This window comes from Leucoraja erinacea, chromosome 20, assembly GCF_028641065.1.
Source record: "Leucoraja erinacea ecotype New England chromosome 20, Leri_hhj_1, whole genome shotgun sequence".
Classification (NCBI taxonomy): Eukaryota; Metazoa; Chordata; class Chondrichthyes; order Rajiformes; family Rajidae; genus Leucoraja; species Leucoraja erinaceus.
The window spans coordinates 19,769,731-19,788,327 of NC_073396.1; the positions used below are offsets into that span (position 1 = coordinate 19,769,731).

The 18,597-nt window shown below is 41.0% G+C and overlaps 1 protein-coding gene across 2 annotated transcripts in view; it reads right to left on the reverse strand.

The window, feature by feature from the left end:
* Positions 1 to 676: 676 nt before the first annotated feature.
* adcy9 (adenylate cyclase 9) overlaps positions 677 to 18,597 on the reverse strand; it is a 58,789-nt gene continuing 40,868 nt past the window's right edge. The window contains exons 5-10 of one of the 2 annotated variants that reach the window (XM_055651529.1): positions 14,146 to 14,351; positions 11,951 to 12,110; positions 10,835 to 10,983; positions 7,809 to 7,847; positions 5,717 to 6,905; positions 677 to 2,482 (exon numbers count right to left, since the gene is read on the reverse strand). In XM_055651529.1, coding sequence (XP_055507504.1) covers positions 5,750 to 6,905; positions 7,809 to 7,847; positions 10,835 to 10,983; positions 11,951 to 12,110; positions 14,146 to 14,351 — 1,710 coding nt within the window. In that variant the 3' untranslated portion in view covers positions 677 to 2,482; positions 5,717 to 5,749. Of the gene's footprint in view, positions 6,906 to 7,808; positions 7,848 to 10,834; positions 10,984 to 11,950; positions 12,111 to 14,145; positions 14,352 to 18,597 lie in introns of both variants that reach the window. The other variant, XM_055651527.1, reaches the window with a different exon arrangement.

The window sequence follows — 18,597 nt, forward strand, 5'->3', positions numbered from 1 at the left end:
TACATTTCAGATCAATCTCCTTGGTTCTTGGATAAAATACCCAAGATGCTGTTCAAACTTCCATTGTTCTCCAGCCGTTCTGTTTACACCTCCACGAGACATTTAACACTACAGGGGCGCAATGCTCACCATGAGTAGCTCATCTACAAAAAACTGTCAGCTCTGAGTTCTACAACTGAGACAAAACTGATACAGGTACCAAGTTTGACCAACAATCAGCATTTCTGATTTCAGGCAAATAATCTTGGTTATTAAGCTTTGATGAATAATCAGTCATTGAGTGCTGCAAGAAAAGAACAAAAATTAATGTCTGCTTCCTTGCAAGAACAAATCTGGATTGGGGTGGCTTTATCCAGAGATCCCAGAAGAGAAAAATATGAAAAGGTAAACTAATTTATAGAAAAGCAAAAATAGACACTTTTCACTTTGTTCCTCCCCCACTTACCCCCAGCAATCAGTCTGAAGGGTCCCGACCCGAAGGGCCACCTATCCATTTTCTACAGAGATGTGGCCTGACCCAAGTTACATCAGCATTTTGCGTATATCTTTGGTATTAACTAGCATCTGCAATTCCTTGTTATTATATTATAGAATGCAAGTTGCAAGTATGCCATAGCAACACAGGACATAGAACTTTTAAATATACGCACAGACACAGATGAACATACCAGGTAAGTATCATCCTGCATGCAAGGTCCAGCTATTCATGGTTAAGCATTGCTGCCTCACAGCACCATTCATGTAAAACTTTATTATGAATACTGTATTCCAATTGGCAGATGTACGGTGAACATTTACAGTGAAGTCATTGTTATTCGCAGTAAATTGAATTTAATATACAATTGATTACAGATTGGTAGTAATAATTCAGATATATTGTTTATCTATATACATATAGCTTAATATTTCACATACATTGTCTGTCAAAGCATAGGCATTGTATTTACAATCAGACCAACTGCAGAGCAGTATTCACCATTCCACGAGTGTGAGACCCACAATCCCTTCAGACCAAACTCAGTTACAATGTAGTGTTGTTCAGAGATCTGCTCCTTCATTACTGCCATTTATTGAGACTATATTCAGCAGCAGCTAATGGGTCACAGCAACTGTGCTTCAACTGGTCTGGTGCTCCCAGACCCGTCTTAGGATCAGTCATGGCTATGTATTTTCATAAACAAGGTTTCTTAGTGATGTCTTTCTTGAGGCAGTGTGTGACCAAAGTGGACAAGTGTGGTTCAATAAACATGTTTTGCGGGGTAGAAGTAAAACCAACAACTCCTAGTACAATAGGGATAATTAATGAGTGCCCATAGGACTGCATACATAACAGCCCCAAGACCGGATCACCCATCACCAACCCACCCACCCCAACTCTGCTGTCAATCATGTGGCTATGGAGGGGACAGGGCATGTCAGCACATGGCAACAGGTCTTCCCACCATGATGGCCAATTCTCTCCATTGGGCAAACAGTCAGTGGTTCTGGAGAATTGGGAACAAAAGTGGAACAGCAGCTCCCTAAATTAAGTCAGTCACTTTATTTTAGAAAGGTTCCACTGTGAGAGACTTTTAAAACATCTGATGAATTTGCAGTAGTTTCAAGATAAATACTCATCATCTGTATATTATAGAGATCCAATATAAAATTGGCCTCGAAAGCAAATACAAAATGCTTAGGTGACTCCAAGACAGAACCGATGACCCAAGACAGGACCACAACAGTACCCTCCCCCCACCCACCCCACCCTTTCTATTCCTGTAAGATCATCATATCACGATGTTCAGAGGAAATTGTTGAGCTTGGCCAACTCCTATTCAACTGTGCTGCAGAATTTACTTTGGTGCAGCTGACTTTGTAGCTGCAGTCATTAGAAATAATTTAAACAAACTCCATTTAAGAAACACTATAGTACTTAAAAAATATCAGAAAACTAACCTTAGCAGTGGGGCCATGGGGGTGTTTTTACCGTTTAGCGATGGAAAGTGTGTTTTTAACCATGATCTTGTTTTCTAATTTGAAATAATCAGTCTTTAAAGTGAGAGCAATTTTAAAGTACAGTAAACCCTCGTTTTAACGGACCCTTTTATAACGGATTTTGGTTAAAGTGGATGGACCGGCCGATGCCATTCCCAGCTCTCACCGTCTCCCCAGCCACTTACAGCCCTGGCTTCCGTCACCAGCACTGGCTTGCAAGGTGTACGAGCAAGCCCTTGATCTGACCTGTAAGGTCTGATTGACATGGCTCATGTTGTAGCCCCTGGGGACATGGCTTTCTTCAGATCACCACCACCGACAGGCCGCATTCGGTCACTGTGGGGTTCCCTCCCCTCACCAGCGGCTGCTTCTTCCAGATGGCAGTCGCTTAGTCTGCTCCCCGCTCCACCGCTGCCGTGTCATCCTCCCGTCACTTTCCAATCATCCTCTCCCCCATCTATCACCCGGGGTCGGTTACGTACGTTGCCTTGGACGATGTCAGCACCTGTGGGGGAGAAGGAGGTGGTGGAGAAGGGAGTGACAGACTGGTCAAAACGACGGGAGGGTGGAGGGGGCTATAATGTGAGCCGCATCAATCGGACTGTGCGGTAACTGGGGAAGGGCTCGCGGGGGGAGACCAGCGGCATCGTCGCCTGGTTTTAAGACGATACGACACAACGTGCTGAAGTAACTTAGTAGACTGAATCAGTCTGAAGAAAGGTCCCGGCGTCACCCCTCCACGTTCTCCAGAGGTGCTGCCTGACCCGCTGAGTTACTCCAGCACTGTCTCTTTTGTGTATTAACCATCTGCAGTTTTGTTTCAATTACATACAATAATACCGTACTCGGTTATAGTGGACAATTGGCAGTAACGGACACTATCCTAGTATCATTTGAAAATAATCTTTCAACTTTGAGTACAATGACAAAGCTCACTCAACTTACAGCTTGAAGATCCTACACTACACAGGGCCAGGTCACAGGCTCCTTTCTTGGGCTTACAGGCGAATACTTGCCTCCAGCCTCAAGAATTTTGTTTGCAGCAGAAGTACTCAAGTGCTTTCATACAAATTTAAATTCCTCCATTGAATATTACGAGAGGAATCAAATTATATAGCAGCCATTTAGTTGCAAATAAATTAGGAACACTTAATCTGCTTATAATTTTATTTTAATGCATATACATCAGCAAGGATGCACTGAAATAATATACTTTATTAAATCTGAAGATTTATGTGCAGAGAAGTTGCCTTAGTGATAGTAGAGCTATAGATGATTGGTTGCAAAATACCAGCCTGTTGAATGGAGCTAAAGCTGCTTGGTGTGAGTGAATTTAAAAATATTTCATTTGATTAGAGACAAAACAATCCTTCTGTTAAAAGGAGATGTCAATACATCTCTCATCCTATCATTTTAGTGTCCAATTTGATTAAGATTTATCTTGTGTACACCTCTTGCTGATGAGGCATTAAAGTAAAGTATACATAACTTATTTCAACTGTATGAATTTATTGTTGTGCAGTTGCAGAACACATTTCTCTTGATACTGGTTAAACACCAAAGCTGCCCCAGTGAACACCTTGTTCTTAGAGCAGTTTCAGACATTTCTTCAACGAGCTTGGATTCTGAATGCATTAGAAAGTTGTACAAAACTTTGTCAGTCTTGTCCCAAACGAGACCTATTTATGTCGAGCAATGAATAAATTGAAATAACTCTACCGAACCCATATCTGATTTGTAGATTTAGAGTGCAGTGCATTTCAACAACTCATATGTTCAACGCTATTTTGTTGTTCTTATATCTAATATTATTGCTTATATTGCTTGACACACTAGCTTTAATTAGATTTTGTAAGGAAATAATTATCCACTTCAACCACTTTGGGAAGAGAGAGTCAGGTCAAGGTAAATTTCAACAGATGTTAGTGTTCGGTTTGAGTAGTTTGCCAAGTACGCAGGGGGTTAAAACAAACCCAATATTCATTTGATTGGAATACCTAAATTAAATTAACTCCAAAGTTTGAAAGATGCGAATGCGTCGTCAGTAATTTATAAGGAATCTCACGATCAGCAGCAAGTGGAGCCTCCAACATAACATTAGGAAGGGCTTACATTTCCCAATATATTCCACACATTTTCATTGCTGGGTTTTAAAACACAACTCAAGAACACAATCAGCACTTAAAAAAAATACATGTCAAAATTGTGGTGGGAATGAGAGAGGAAGTGCTGGCAGTGAAAAATAGTTGGGGAAAGATTGAATTGACGATTCTATTCTGATCCAGGCAATTTTGCAGATCTTATGAAATGGCATAAAATTTGCATTCAGTCCTAGCTTTCAATTTAGGACGGGGAGGTGTTATCAATTTCTGCTAAGCCCATTCAATACCATTTAATAATGAAAAATTGACACAGCATTAAATGCTAATTTTTGCCTTCCAGTTTTGAATACATTATTTTTACTGTGAAAATTATCACTTCCATCCTCAATTCCCTACCAATAGGCTTCCCATACAAGATCGGAAGGGCAGACAACTTGAAATCAAAACAGCTAGAAATGGTCAATTCAGTTAGCATCTGTGAAAATAACAAAAATAAAATTTCAAGGTGGCGAAGGGTCTTCAAGCCAAAACATTGTTACTTTTTCTACAGATGCTGCCTGACCTGCTGAATATTTCAGACAATTTCAATTATATTAAACGGCACTACTGGGAATGTTTCACCCTCACAGGCTTGGGATAGAAGATTGCTTGGTTCAGGAATTTTATCTGAAGATTGGAAGATGCCATGTTACTGCAGCAATCTGCTTAACTGGTGAACAGTATAGATAGACCCACGACCATAGATATCTGGGAACAGAGTCTCCGCTGGTTCAGTTACTGGTCCTATCTCATATCATACTTGCAACTCCTATCATCTCCAACCTGAAATAAGGCTGATTTTCAGAACTGAAGGCAGATAAAGGATTAAAGAATTGTGAGTGTTTTAATGAGAACATTTCTTTGGAAACAATGAAAACAAGCCTCTAGTATTATAAACTGGATTTGGTGCCACGATAAATATCAACATAATCTGCCATATTTTCATGCAGATCTGAACAACCCGGGGCTTAAGACTTCTACTTACCCAATTCTTTTTAGGCATTATCCCTACCCTGGAAACAAGGGTGACTATCAGAAAGTTAGTTAATAGCCTGTTTTCAATGAGGGCATGGTAAATGAAAAACATTGCCCCGAAGTTTGAAATAGCTTATCAATTTCCAGACCCTTTGGAGTACCAGCAAGTGAGGATTGATTTGAAATTTGTTAATGCTTCACATGACCAGATTCTTTCGCCTCATATCCCTTGGTGCACTGCTGGCATTCATCATTAGTATTCCCCAGAGGCTCAGAATAAATGTGACATGACTACAGGAATGAAAAGATGAAGCAGCAAACCAAGCCAACCGAATGAGACATTTGGGTGGGAGATGGGTTGATGTGTGGAAAGAGACTGGAAGATTATAACCAAAGCATTGTGCAGGGTTCTAAGTCATGCTTTCTGCAGCCTCTTTCCATAGGCCTCAGTTCCCCCCCTCCCCAAAAGGCACTTGATATCCATAAACAGCATAGACATTAGCAATGGAGCTGCCTCCTGCGTTACTGTGATCAACACAGAAATCAGGATATAAAATGAAAATATTAAAAACCAGGAATAATCACTTCACGCACAGACACTACCAACGTGAACTGGTTCCTACCGACGAGGCTGATTTGTGATATGACAAGATGCATCATAGACAAGTAGAAATTTGTAGTTTTGTCAGTTCATCCATCTCCTCTGGATCCTCGTCACCCATTTTGCTGCATGCCTCTTCTACCTGCTTCGTCTTTACCTTCTGTAGAGCACAAAGCAAGTCTTTATCCTCAGAGTTGTCCGAGCATTGAGCAGATTTGTCCATGATTGGCACAGAAGGCACAAGGCTAGCAAGTTCATCCGTGGGAGAGCGCCCAATGCTTCCGTCCACTTGCACTCGGATGTCTGGTGACACCGAATGCTGATGCGATGGGATGATCCCACTGTTTGTGCTTTTAGGGTATAAGTATGTCTTCATTTGACCTTTGCCCTTGACATTCACTGTCCCCCGATAATCAAAGTCATAGCCCATTTCGCTTAATATTCGATAACTCTCCTCACTCACCTGGATCCTACATTCCACTCCTGTAGTGTCCATCCTACTAGCAATGTTCACTGTGTCACCCCATATGTCATACAGAAGCTTTGTCGTGCCGATAACTCCTGCAGTGAGGGGTCCGTGGTTGAAACCAATCCGTAGTTTAAAGTTGAACCACAGCATATCTTTGTTGAACTCATCCACGACCCTCATCATTTCTTTGGCAAACTCAAAAAGAGTCTGCAAATGACTGTGTGGATGGTTGCTATCACGTCGCTGCGATGGATTTAATCCAGAAGCTGCCATGTAGGTAGCTCCAATGGTTTTAATTTTTTCAATATTGCTGTTGTATTGAGGCTTTCCCAATAATTCATCAAAATCTCCAATCAATTCATTCAACACTCGGTAGCATTCCTTGCCCCCTTCATAATTCTCTTCATAAAACTCACTGAAATTAACAATGCTGGCAAAAATAACACCCACATCTTCATGGTTTTTGGAGTAATGGGGAGTGACCTTGAGTTGATCAGCCACATGCGCAGGGATGATGTTATGAAGCAGCCAGTCAGCCTGGTCTTTCATGCTCTGTATCTTGTGGCGATGAAGGTCTGCCTCCACATTACCATGGTAATTCAGACGATAGCTGACCTCAAATTCCCGGTTCAGGAACCAGACGAGCAAAAGCAACAGGACGATATCCAGAATCACTTCCTTTCGGATCAGTTCTAGATTCTTTGAACTCCAAGTAGACATTGAGACATTGCAGCCCACTTCTCTGTTGGCATTGAGGAAGACAATAAAGAGTGTGATTTTTCTTTTTAACCAATAGGTATGTTTTTACAAATATTTTAAAAAAAATCAGATATTTCCTTACACAATCATTAGATGCTATTAAAAGAGTAAAACTGCATAAACCACAAAAATGGAAAAGCTCAAGGGATGTAAATTTGACGTCCTCACTTGAAAAACGCTTAATTATGATTTACGATTCTAAAGGGACTGGATAACATGAACCTTGTCCAGATTAGAGAAGATGATCTCCCGGTATTATGCTATTGTTAAAATTATACTCTCGCATTCTAATATTTCTCTGAAATCTTACATTACAGTCTATGAAAAGAAACCTGCTTCTTGCATGCTCTCGAGACATTCTATGTTTCACAGTTGATGAATTACTTAAATCTGATCCCCATTATGAAAAGAACATTAGATCAATGTCCAGATTACCCAAAATCTTAAGACTTCTGTAAAGTTTGAAACATTAAGTGTTTCGCTTTCCACTTTTGCTGCCGACCCAGGTTTCCAGATTGTGTGTTTTATTTCAGATTACCTACGTTCACAATACTAGTTGAAAGTTGCAACTTGGCAAAGACACCACTGAAGTCTGTTGCAGGATCTTTAGCATCTACATAAATGATTGCAACCATGACGATGCTCCTCACCCACTGTACTATAATGAAGTGACCACTTTGAGACAGATCCTTCTGTGCAGTTGTTATATCATCAGATAAACCATTATTCATTTGGCAGCAATGGAAAGACTATTTGGCATATATAAGGGACATGCAAATTATAGGAATGGAATCCTGCATTGACTGAGGATATTTATTGCATCTATTTTGTGAAATAAAGTTTCCGCAATTGCTTCTGAAAATCATAATAAATGTTAAGATCTTACCCGAATGATTCAAGAGAGTCAAATTGGACTTCAGGCGAGCTGTAAACAAAGAGGACGTTCTTAAACCAAGTTTTTCCCTCGTAACCTAATTTATTAACTGTACATGCAGATGTGTAATTACTCACATGCCAGGATTGAGAGTATTGGTGTTTATTAAAGTGCTAATTAACTTTTCAGATTCATCCTCTCCAATACAAAAAAAGATTGTTTTGTTTTTCCCACTAAAAAGATTTAACCCCAAAGTTATTCCAAAATCACTGTCAAATATTAATATAAAGAACCTTGCTCTATTTAGCCTTGAGATACAGCGTGGAAACAAGCCCTTCGGCCGACTCCACGCACACCAACAATCCTACACATGCACTATACACAAGCACTATCCTACACATTAGGGACAATTTACAATTTTACTGAAGCCAATTAACCTACAAATCTGTACGTCTTAGGAGTGTGGAAGGAAATCGGAGCACCCTTAGAAAACCCACGCGTCACAGGGAAAACGTACAAACTCTGTACCCGTAGTCAGGATCGAACCTGGGTCTCTGGCACTGTAAGGCAGCAATTCTACCACTGCACTACCGTGCCGCCCCTATTTTCCATGGCAGACTTGCACATTTCATTCCTTCTCAGATGTTCCTCTCTTTTAGAGATACTCATGATGTAAATGGCATCTTATTATTCCCCCTAGCTGATCCACAATTCTTGTTAATACGGTCAGTGGAACAAGCCCCAATCAGGTCTTCAACAAACAGCATCGGAACAAATGTTCATTTGTCCATAATCTTGTTTACAGCATCACCAAATACAAATAGTCTGACTTAGCTCAAGTGCAAATATCAGTAGGATATTACCAGCACTTAGTCTAAGCTATAATGTCACAAGTAAACCCCAGGCTCCATATGACAGTATGGATCTACCTGGGGAAAACACGTTGAATAATTTCACCCCATCATAGTATTGGACAGAATTGGTTACTCACAAAATATGAGCATATGTACTTATTTTCCTGTTGGTCACTTGTTCTTCATTGGCATCAGAATACTTGATACCTGCCTACTCAACCATGTTACATTTTTGCAAGTTGGAACTAACCCCCAGCCGACGTCTTTCAGATGTGAAAAGATTGGAATAAAAAATTTGAACTTTTCTTTGGGTTATACAGTAAGTGCCTACAGTACAAAAGGACTGTTACATTCCAGTTTCATCTGAAGCCAAGCTCCCATAGTTTGACATATTCTTTCCCATTGCTTGCTATCATCCTTGTCCAATCTGACAGCTGGACTACTGCACACCTTCAGCAATCAGTCAGTGATAGCTTATTTCTTGCAGTGATGCAAGTTCTTCCTCTGCCTCGTACTGGATATATCAATCTGCTACAAACCCAAATGCTACTGTTTCCTTTAGTGATACAGCATGGAAATAGGCCCTTTAGCCCACCGAGACCATGCTGACCATTGATCACCTGTTCACGCTTGTTCCATGTTAGCGCACTATCATATCCACTCCCTGCACTAGGAGCAATTCACAGAGACCAATCAACCTACAAACCTGCACATATTTAGAATGTGGAGGGAAACCGGAACAGACAGAGGAAACCCACAGAGAGAACGTGTAAACGCCACACAGACAGCCCCCCAGGTTAGCACCCGGGTCTGTGACACTGAAGCAGCAGTTCTATCATTGCTGCCATCCTTGACCTAAAAACTCCTAAAAACACACCTCAAAAGGGAGAATGAAATATCCAGAAAGATCCAGCATACGGAGGTAATTCTGCTTTAGACAATAGATGCAGGAGTAGGCCATTCGGCCCTTCGAGCCAGTACCGCCATTCAATGTGATCATGGCTGGTCATCCACATTCAGTACCCCATTCCTGCCTTCTTCCCATATTCCCTGACTCCGCTATCTTTAAGAGCCCTATCTAGCTCTCTCTTGAAAGTATCCAGAGAACTGGCCTCCACCGCCCTCTGAGGCAGAATTCCACAGACTCACAACTCTGAAAAAGTGTTTCCTCGTCTCCGTTTAAAATGGCTTATCCCTTTTCTTAAACTGTGGCCCCTGGTTCTGGACGCCCCCAACATCGGGAACACGTTTCCTGCCTCTAGCGTGTCCAAACCCTTAATAATCTTATATGTTTCAATAAGATACCCTCTCATCCTTCTAAACTCCAGGGTATACAAACCCAGCCACTCCATTCAGCCATGATCATATTGAATGGCGGTGCAGGCTCGAAGGGCCGAATGGCCTACTCCTGCACCTAATTTCTATGTTTCTATTCTCTCAGCATACGACAGTCCCGCCATCCCGGGAATTAACCTTGTAAACCTACGCTGCACTCCCTCAATAGCAAGAATGGCCTTCCTCAAATTAGGGGACCAAAACTGCACACAATACTCCAGGTGTGGTCTCACTAGGGCCCTATACAACTGCAGAAGGACCTTTAGCTCCTATATTCAACTCCTCTTGTTATGAAGGCCAACATGCCATTCACTTTCTTCACTGCCTGCTGTACCTGCATGCTTACTTTCATTGACTGATGAACAAGGACTTCCCAGATCCCGTAGTACTTCCCCTTTTCCCAACTTGACACCATTTAGATAATAATCTGCCTTCCTGTTTTTGCTACCAAAGTGGATAACCTCACATTTATCCACATTAACTGCATCTGCCCACTCACCCAAGTTACCCTGCATTCTTATAGCATCCTCCTCACAATTCACACTGCCACCCAGCTTTGTGTCATCTGCAAATTTGTTAATGTTACTTTGAATCCCATCTTCGAAATCATTGATGTATATTGTAAATAGCTGCGGTCCCAGCACCGAGCCTTGTGGTACCTCACTGGGCTCTGCCTGCAATTCTGAAAGGGACCCGTTAATCCCTACTCTTGTTTCCTGTCTGCCATCCAATTTTCTATCCATGTCAGCACTCTACCCCCAATACCATGCGCCCTATTTTTGCCCACTGATCTCCTAAGTGGAACCTTATCAAATGCAAATTTGTAGCAAATTATAGTGCAATACTTACATTGAAGGACATAGCGTGACGTAGAGTAGAATTAGAAGCAACACACCAACAATGGTAGCCAAAGAAAACCTCATCCAGGAGCTCAATTGACAAAAGTTACAGTAGTGAATGAAAGTGATGATCATTGCACAACAGAAGAACATGGTAACCTGTAGAAAGAGTCATAAGTAAAATATCTCAATCAAGTTGATTTTAATTTTAGTGAAGGCTCAAATTCATTACCTCTGCATTTAATACATGCTTAGAGCCATAGTCTTGTACAAAAACCTCCCAAGACCTTGTACTAACCAGAACTCCCAGATTCAAATGGAAATGTTTTAATCCCTGGTATTCCAGAGAGGGATAAGATACCCTCAAAACTATCACTGCTTCTCAAGTCACCAAGATTCAGTTCTTCCACTGCGTAGCAAGGAGCTACTGTATCTGCATGCCCACTGCAAGAATAAATCCCCACCATTCTCTAGCCACATCTAAATCTGCCTTTTTTAGTTGAAATCATTGGCAAGGGTATCAGTGAGTAAATGAACTTTGGGTGACTTTAGCTGCATGCATCTTCCCAATATGACTAATTATTCCTTTTCAGATTTCACTCTCTAGCTTGGGCCAATTGCTGTCTCCATTTCAAGGCTGAACTCTTCTACCTGCGACTCCTACTACTTCCGTTTGTTCTCGTGGAACAACTCAGCTTGGTCATCATATTCAAAGTTCATTAGATCAAAATCAGAACATGGATGAACCATACAGATGAGAAAGGTTCTGGTTTCTATTTTAAGTTAGGGACCAACTTTTTTTTAAATTGTGCCGTGCAGCTATCAACCAAAGACATTGATTGGAAATGCACAGCTCAGGCATGAGTGTCAGGCTCGACTCTAGGGCTCTGCTGAATTAGATAAAAATAATTTGGTAAAATCCAAGATGCTTCCAGACTGCAAAGAAAAAGCAAACTTTGCCGAGTATCAATCCAATCCCAAGTTAAGCCTGAATACACCTCCTTCACTCTTCACTTCAGAACAAAATAACTCAAAGTGGCAGAACTTTCAAGTAGAATTAAGGATATTTTATTCAAGAATAGATTGTTCTCCAAGTCTTCCCCTATGGCGATGCAAGGATACTTACATTTACATTGGTTTTAAATTCACAAGTGAAATGGGAAAACACAGCAACTGCAGGGAGAGAGATGAGAATGGCTCCAACAAAATGACGAGGCAGCCAGCCTGAGATTGCCCTCATCGGTCTTTTGGTACATGGCATCAGCTCATCCAGGTAAAACGCCATTCTACAATGGAACAGTGAATGGAGGTTAGAACAACTGGGCAATTCATTATAACAGCCATCCCAAATAAATTCAAACTTACCACAACCATAATCCACTAATGTTTAAATGCGGCAGATGTTGATATATAGGGATCTATTGACTAACAATCAGACCCATGTATGAACACTGGTCATATAGATATCTAAAACATAATCATTCTGTGTTGAAGATCACAATGTGAATTCGAACAACGAAGGACACTGATCTATAACATTAACCCTACATGCCATTCTCAGAATCATGGTATTTCCAGCATTGCAAAACGAAAATACACTGGCAACCTTAATTCCTTAATACCTGAATAAATAAATGTTTTAATTTTACACAATTAAAACCAAAAATTAGTTACTTCAGCATCAAATTACATGCATTTCAAGTATTTCTAAACTTTCTTACTCTGGATTCAATCCATGCAGTATCTACCATTTCCAGAATACAGCTGCTGACCAAAGTTAAACTTGAACACCAATTGGGGAATAGGAACTCTTCAAATTCATCTACTACATGGTCTACTGAGGCAAAGCTGGAGCACGTAAGGGACTTGAGCACTATGCAGCAATATGATACACTCCAAAATAAGAGACTCTTTCCCCCCACCCCCCACAAATTCCAGGCATTTTTCCATACAAAATTAAAAACAAATATTGTACTTCATTCCTAGGCTAAATGAGGTTGGAGCAAGGGCTAGAAAGACAGAAAAGGAAATCAACTAACTTTGAATAGCAGAAATGGTGTTCTGTAAACTAGAATTCTAATTCATCCTCAACCCATTTCCGGAGACCCAAATGCAATTGTTAGGAACTGCTGGGGTATTACTACTAGTCAGTTCACGAAGAATGTCTAAATGCATTGCTGGCGACAGTGTGGAGCATAAAGAACCAATATTTTGATCGTGTCCATCTTGAATTTTCTATTACCAGAAGACAGCTACCTTCATATTCAGAAACCAACATATTCACACAATATGCAATAGCTTTTGATTACTTAGCAAGGTTAACATTTTGAAAAAATGCACCAGTTAACAACTGCACTTGACAAGCCCTAATCTCCCTCCATGGTTGATAGTTGGGTTGTAATTTGTGCTTTTATAGAGCACCAAGTTCAATCAGGGTTGCAAGCTGACAAAAGCCTTAAGCATCTACAGGAGAGAGTCCAGCAGTCACCACCTCCAATTTCATACTCAAATAGCATACACCTGCCTTTGCTCCAGGTTGATTTTCCCCCAAAGTCTTGTGTATAGTTCAACAGGATAAAGTGCAGAAAGAAAAATAAAAAATATATTAGTTACTCATGAAAACAGCCTTTTATCCTTACAGCAGGAGATCCATGCTCAAACATTGAATGATTGCTTGATGGTAATGGACCTGGATTAGATATGTTCTTCGCGGTCCAGATTTCTCCTCCTAACCTCAAAGGTCCACTGTAACATCTGCTGGCGACCTTTGAATCCAGGCGAGCAATACTGAAGTGAATGCTGCACCAAGACAAGCCCGCAGCAACAGTCAGTGGTCGGGTCAGCTAATTGAGTGCAGCTGCATCAGAAGAGTTCAGGGGCCATTGCCTAACATCCCCATTTCCCATTGGAACGATTAAAAGATGTTTCTTTTAACATACAACCACATAATACTGTAAAAATGTTATATAACTGATCATAGTAATAAACATATTTATTTAAAGGTTGAAATTAAACCAAAGACCAAGTGACTGAAATGATTGAATATGAAAATGAATTTCTTGATCATGTTAATTTGCCACAAAACAGAAATTCAAACTGCTCAAACTGATGCAGGATCCTAATAACTTGCGTCTTCAACTTTTTTTTTTTTTTTTAAACCTTGATAAGACACAATTAACATATGGGAAACACCTAATGGATGAACTATAAAGCAGATGCACTGAGACATTTACACAAACAGTGGTTTATGGATGGTGCTGAAATTCTGTACTGCCCTTTCCCGTAGAATATACAGCCTTCCACACAACATGCTCTCCTCACCTGATGGAGATAACCAAGGAAAGCACTTGAAGCAGGATCGCAAGGACAAAAACCACAACAGAGGCATGCGAAGGTGATGTACACAGTCCCTGCTTCATGAAACATGTGATGGAGAGAAAGAGGAAGACTATGGTGGAGAGAATGACATCAAGGAGTGAACTGAAAGTGGCACTGGCAAACGTCTTCTCTGATGCATTGTTCACAACCTATTGGGGGGGGGGAAAAAGAAACAAAAATAAAAAATACTGTATGCGATTAACAAGATCAGATACAAGGGCATCACAAACACAAAGCACAATAGATGTGAAAGGCACTGATGATTCAAACAAACGATTCCAGATACAAAATACTTGGTGCACACAAAATTGGGTCTGCATGCAAGCGATGCTATCAGCAATTTGCAACACCCATTGTAATTTATGTCAGGTGTCCACTGACAAACTTCTGTCATGTGCATGTTCGCTTCAGCCCTTCCGACTTTCATCACCTATGCTTAATGTTGTTATTTCTAATCTCACTTGTAAGCTATTCTGGAAAATGTGAGTTTTAAATAATGTGTTTTATATTTCTGCACAGAAATAAGTGAAGCTAATACATAGAAATATCAAAACCCGAGGCAGAACAGTCAGATTAGGATGACTGAAGGAAGAAAAATGAAAGGTAACTGTATAACTTATTTGACAACAGCTGTAAAGTAGATGTCACTTGACATTGTTTCTTTTCTGACAGCATTCAAATAATCAAGAGAAATTGCCTGGGTTATTAAAGTTGTATGGGTTATGACTGGTCAAACCATAGTTTACGTAGCCTATAACAAAGATCTGGAGACCAATGGCCATTTCTGAATTTAAACACGAGACACTGGGAAATAATGCTATAGACCAAAAAAAGGCAAGAGGAAAGCCTTATCATAGCATGTGTGCAAAGGATGTTGCACGATTGCAGTATTTATTTTGTTTGCTGGATGTGCACATCACTTGCATGGCCAGCTTTTATTACACATCACTAATAGCATCAGAAATGCCTCCACTAGAAGGCCCTCAAAAGATTTCTGAGGTGGGTAATGTGGTTGGTGGTGAACTACAATCCTGAACTTCTGGGGACCTTCTGATGATAGAACAATCAAAATTAAGAGCAGAAGAAGGCTGTTTGGTCTTGCACTACCATTCAGCATGATCATAGCTGCTCATCCACCAATTTCTGTCATCTCCGCACTTCTCTTGATCATTTTAGCACTGAGAAATACATTTACCTTCCCCTCAAATATATTTAATGATTTACCCTTCATTGCCCTTTGATAGAGGTTCACAAGTAAATTAAAAATTGAAAACTCACAAATATCCAATTTTGAACTATTCGGATTTATTCTGCAAACATTGCAACAAAATGTTAAAGATCACAGGACCAGGCACAGACAAGCTTAGTGCAGATACTCAAACAGAACGAATAATTGAAGATTCATTAAACAAATGCTGCACATTGTGCAAGAAAAATTCCACATTCTCCCAAGCTTGTGTGAATATAAACACAGGAGAATTAACCAATAGTTTACTTACAAACAAGGAAAAGTAGATCCTCCATTATTAGTTGCAACCCAAAGAAAAAGAATGAATATTTATATACTGATTTCACATCCTCGGGATGTTCCAAAGCATTTCCCAGTTCTATTTCTTCCTGACAAATGTAATTATGAACACCACCTCCTGAATTTTTTTGTGCACAGCAAGGTCTCAAATATCAATATTGATAAACAGCTAAACATTAAGGTTAAAAGGTAATTGAAGATTAAAATCCGTCTATGGCAGGAGAATTGACTGTTCGTGCAATGGACAAGAATCAGGATTGACACATTAGTTATCCATGCACTGACAGTAATTAGTGTTAATTTCTAGATTACATTGTTTGGTTAATCATTGTGTAGATTTTAACATCAAAAAGCACAACACTACATTTGGCACTAAACAAAACTAATTAAGTGAGCTGTTTTAGTCAAGCAATGCAAAAATGTACATGTATCTTGATTAAACTAACAAAGGGCTATGACAGAAGGGAGTTTCCCGTCCATTAATAGAGAAGACCTCCCATTTTATATGAGCATCTAAAATTGCCATCAACATGAATTCCTTTAAAATAAAACTGGCATTGAATTTCTCTCAAACAGGGTCATTTATAAATCAGACCTTGTCACACCTTGGTCAGCACAACTGCAGTCTGCATTTTTCAAGCTCCCCCTGACTGCATGGCTTTCCTCCCACATCCCTTAAACCAGAGGGCTGTCATGTTAATTGGCCACTGTACATTACCCATAATGTGCACGTTAGTAGTAACATTTGGGGAGAGTAGAGTCCACGCACGTGCCATCAGGGTAGGCAAGGTAGGCACTGCCTACCCCGACTAAAATTATAAAATGGTAATCACTAAATATAAATAGTAACAGCATGGGAGAATTATGCCTATCTAAGAGATCGATCTCTTAGGTAGGCATAATTCTCCGTGCCTTTCATCCGCAGCACTTGCAACATGCGAAGGTCTGTGCAGCCCACGTGCCATCATCGCTGCTTCCAGCTGTCAATGACAAGCGGGGCTGAAGGCAGCTGAAATTCTGCCTTTGCTGTACTGCACATGCGCAGCGCTAGTTTCTTGGCGAGTTTTTCAAATATGGATTGCCATTATCTGAAGAGTATCTTAGGAAACAAAGAGAAAAGAATGGAGTTTGTGTACCAATAATGTGGTAAGTACATTTCTTGGTGTTATATATTTTTAAATACCATATTTCCCAGGGTGTGGGGGAGGGAGAGTTCCTTTCACAGCGTATGGGGAGTCTGGCCAGGGGTAAAGTTGCGGGAAGGGCAGGAGCGTTGTGAAGAAGGGGATCGTGGATTATGCCAGTAACCCACTTGCAACACCCTGGGCATGTAGCCACCGCATTGTGGCCGGGGGGAGAAGTAGCTCGGGTGGCTGCGAGCGGCTGCCGGGAGCAGACAGCGGAACCGGCCGCCACCTCAGCGCCTTCTGCCGGCCCCCGCTCACCTCTGGCAGCTCTCCATCTAAAAACTTCGCTCCTGCCACTCATGTCAGCCGCTTCCCGCAAATCCTTAAATTCCGACAGCGTGGTTGAGGTTACTCGGCTGTGGGAATTTAAGGATTTGCAGGAAGCGCTGACATGAGCGAAGACGGCGAGCGGCAGGTGAGAGATGTTCAGACGAAGAGCACTGCCAAAGGTGAGCGGGCCGGCAGAAGGCGCTGAAGTGGCAGCCAGTTCTGCTGTCGTGTCCCAGCGGCCGCTCGCAGCTACCCGGGCTGCTTCTATCCTCGGCTACAATGCGGTGGCTCCGCGTCCGGAGTGTCGCAGCAGCAGTGAGTGAGTTACTGGCATTATCCCCGATCCCCTCCTTCTCAACACTCCAGCCCTCCCCGCAACCCGACAGCAGAACTGGCCGCCACTTCAGCGCTTTCTGCCGGCCCGCTCACCTTTGGCAGTGCTCTTCGTCTGAACTTTTGGCAGTGCTCTTCCTTTCTCACTGGAAAAAGTGAAGTAAACATTCACCCAGAAAAGCATTATTGTCTACCCATTCACACAAGTTCTGTTATCCCACTTTCCTTACTCACTCCCTACACATTAGGGGAAACTTTACAGAGACAAGTTAACCTACCAAGCCAATGCGTCTTTGTGTTGTGGAAACCCACACGCTTGCAGGGGGAATGTGCAAATTCAACAAGATAGTGTCCAAGGACAGGATCGAATACAGATCTCCAAGTCTACCAGCTGTGCCACTATATTTTATTTTCCAACACACAAAAAACTGTACGCTGATAACTTTGGTTACTAAAAAACAAATTGTCCATTTTCAGTCTTAAATCTCTGTGACGCTATGTTCCCCTTTACAGCTACTGTATGTTTTAATTCAGTTCAAGACTATGCCGCAGTACATTGGCCATAAATTTGCTGCCTAAAATTGCCAGAGACCCGGAATTGATCCTGCATATGGGTGCTGTCCATATGGAGTTTGCTCCTTTTCCCTTTGATCACATGGGTTTTCTCCAGATGCTCTTGTTTCCTTCCACATTCCAAAGGTATGCAGGAACCTTTCTCAGACCCAACCCAAAACGTAATATTTTCCTTTTGTCCAGAGATTCTGTCTGACCTGTTGAGTTCCACTTTTTGTGTCTATCTTCAGTTTAAACCAGCATCTGCAGTTCCTTCCTACACACACAATACTATACATTACAACTTTATTAATCCCAGAAGGGAAATTGTGTGTGTGTGTATATAATACACACACACACACATATATATATAATATATACATATACATACACACACGCACACATAGTTACATATTCATATATAAATATACACTGTTTTATTTTCTAGTTTATAACATTGTTTACAGAGTACTATGTTTAAATATTCTGTTGTGCTGCCGCAAGTAAGGATTTCATTGTTCTAAG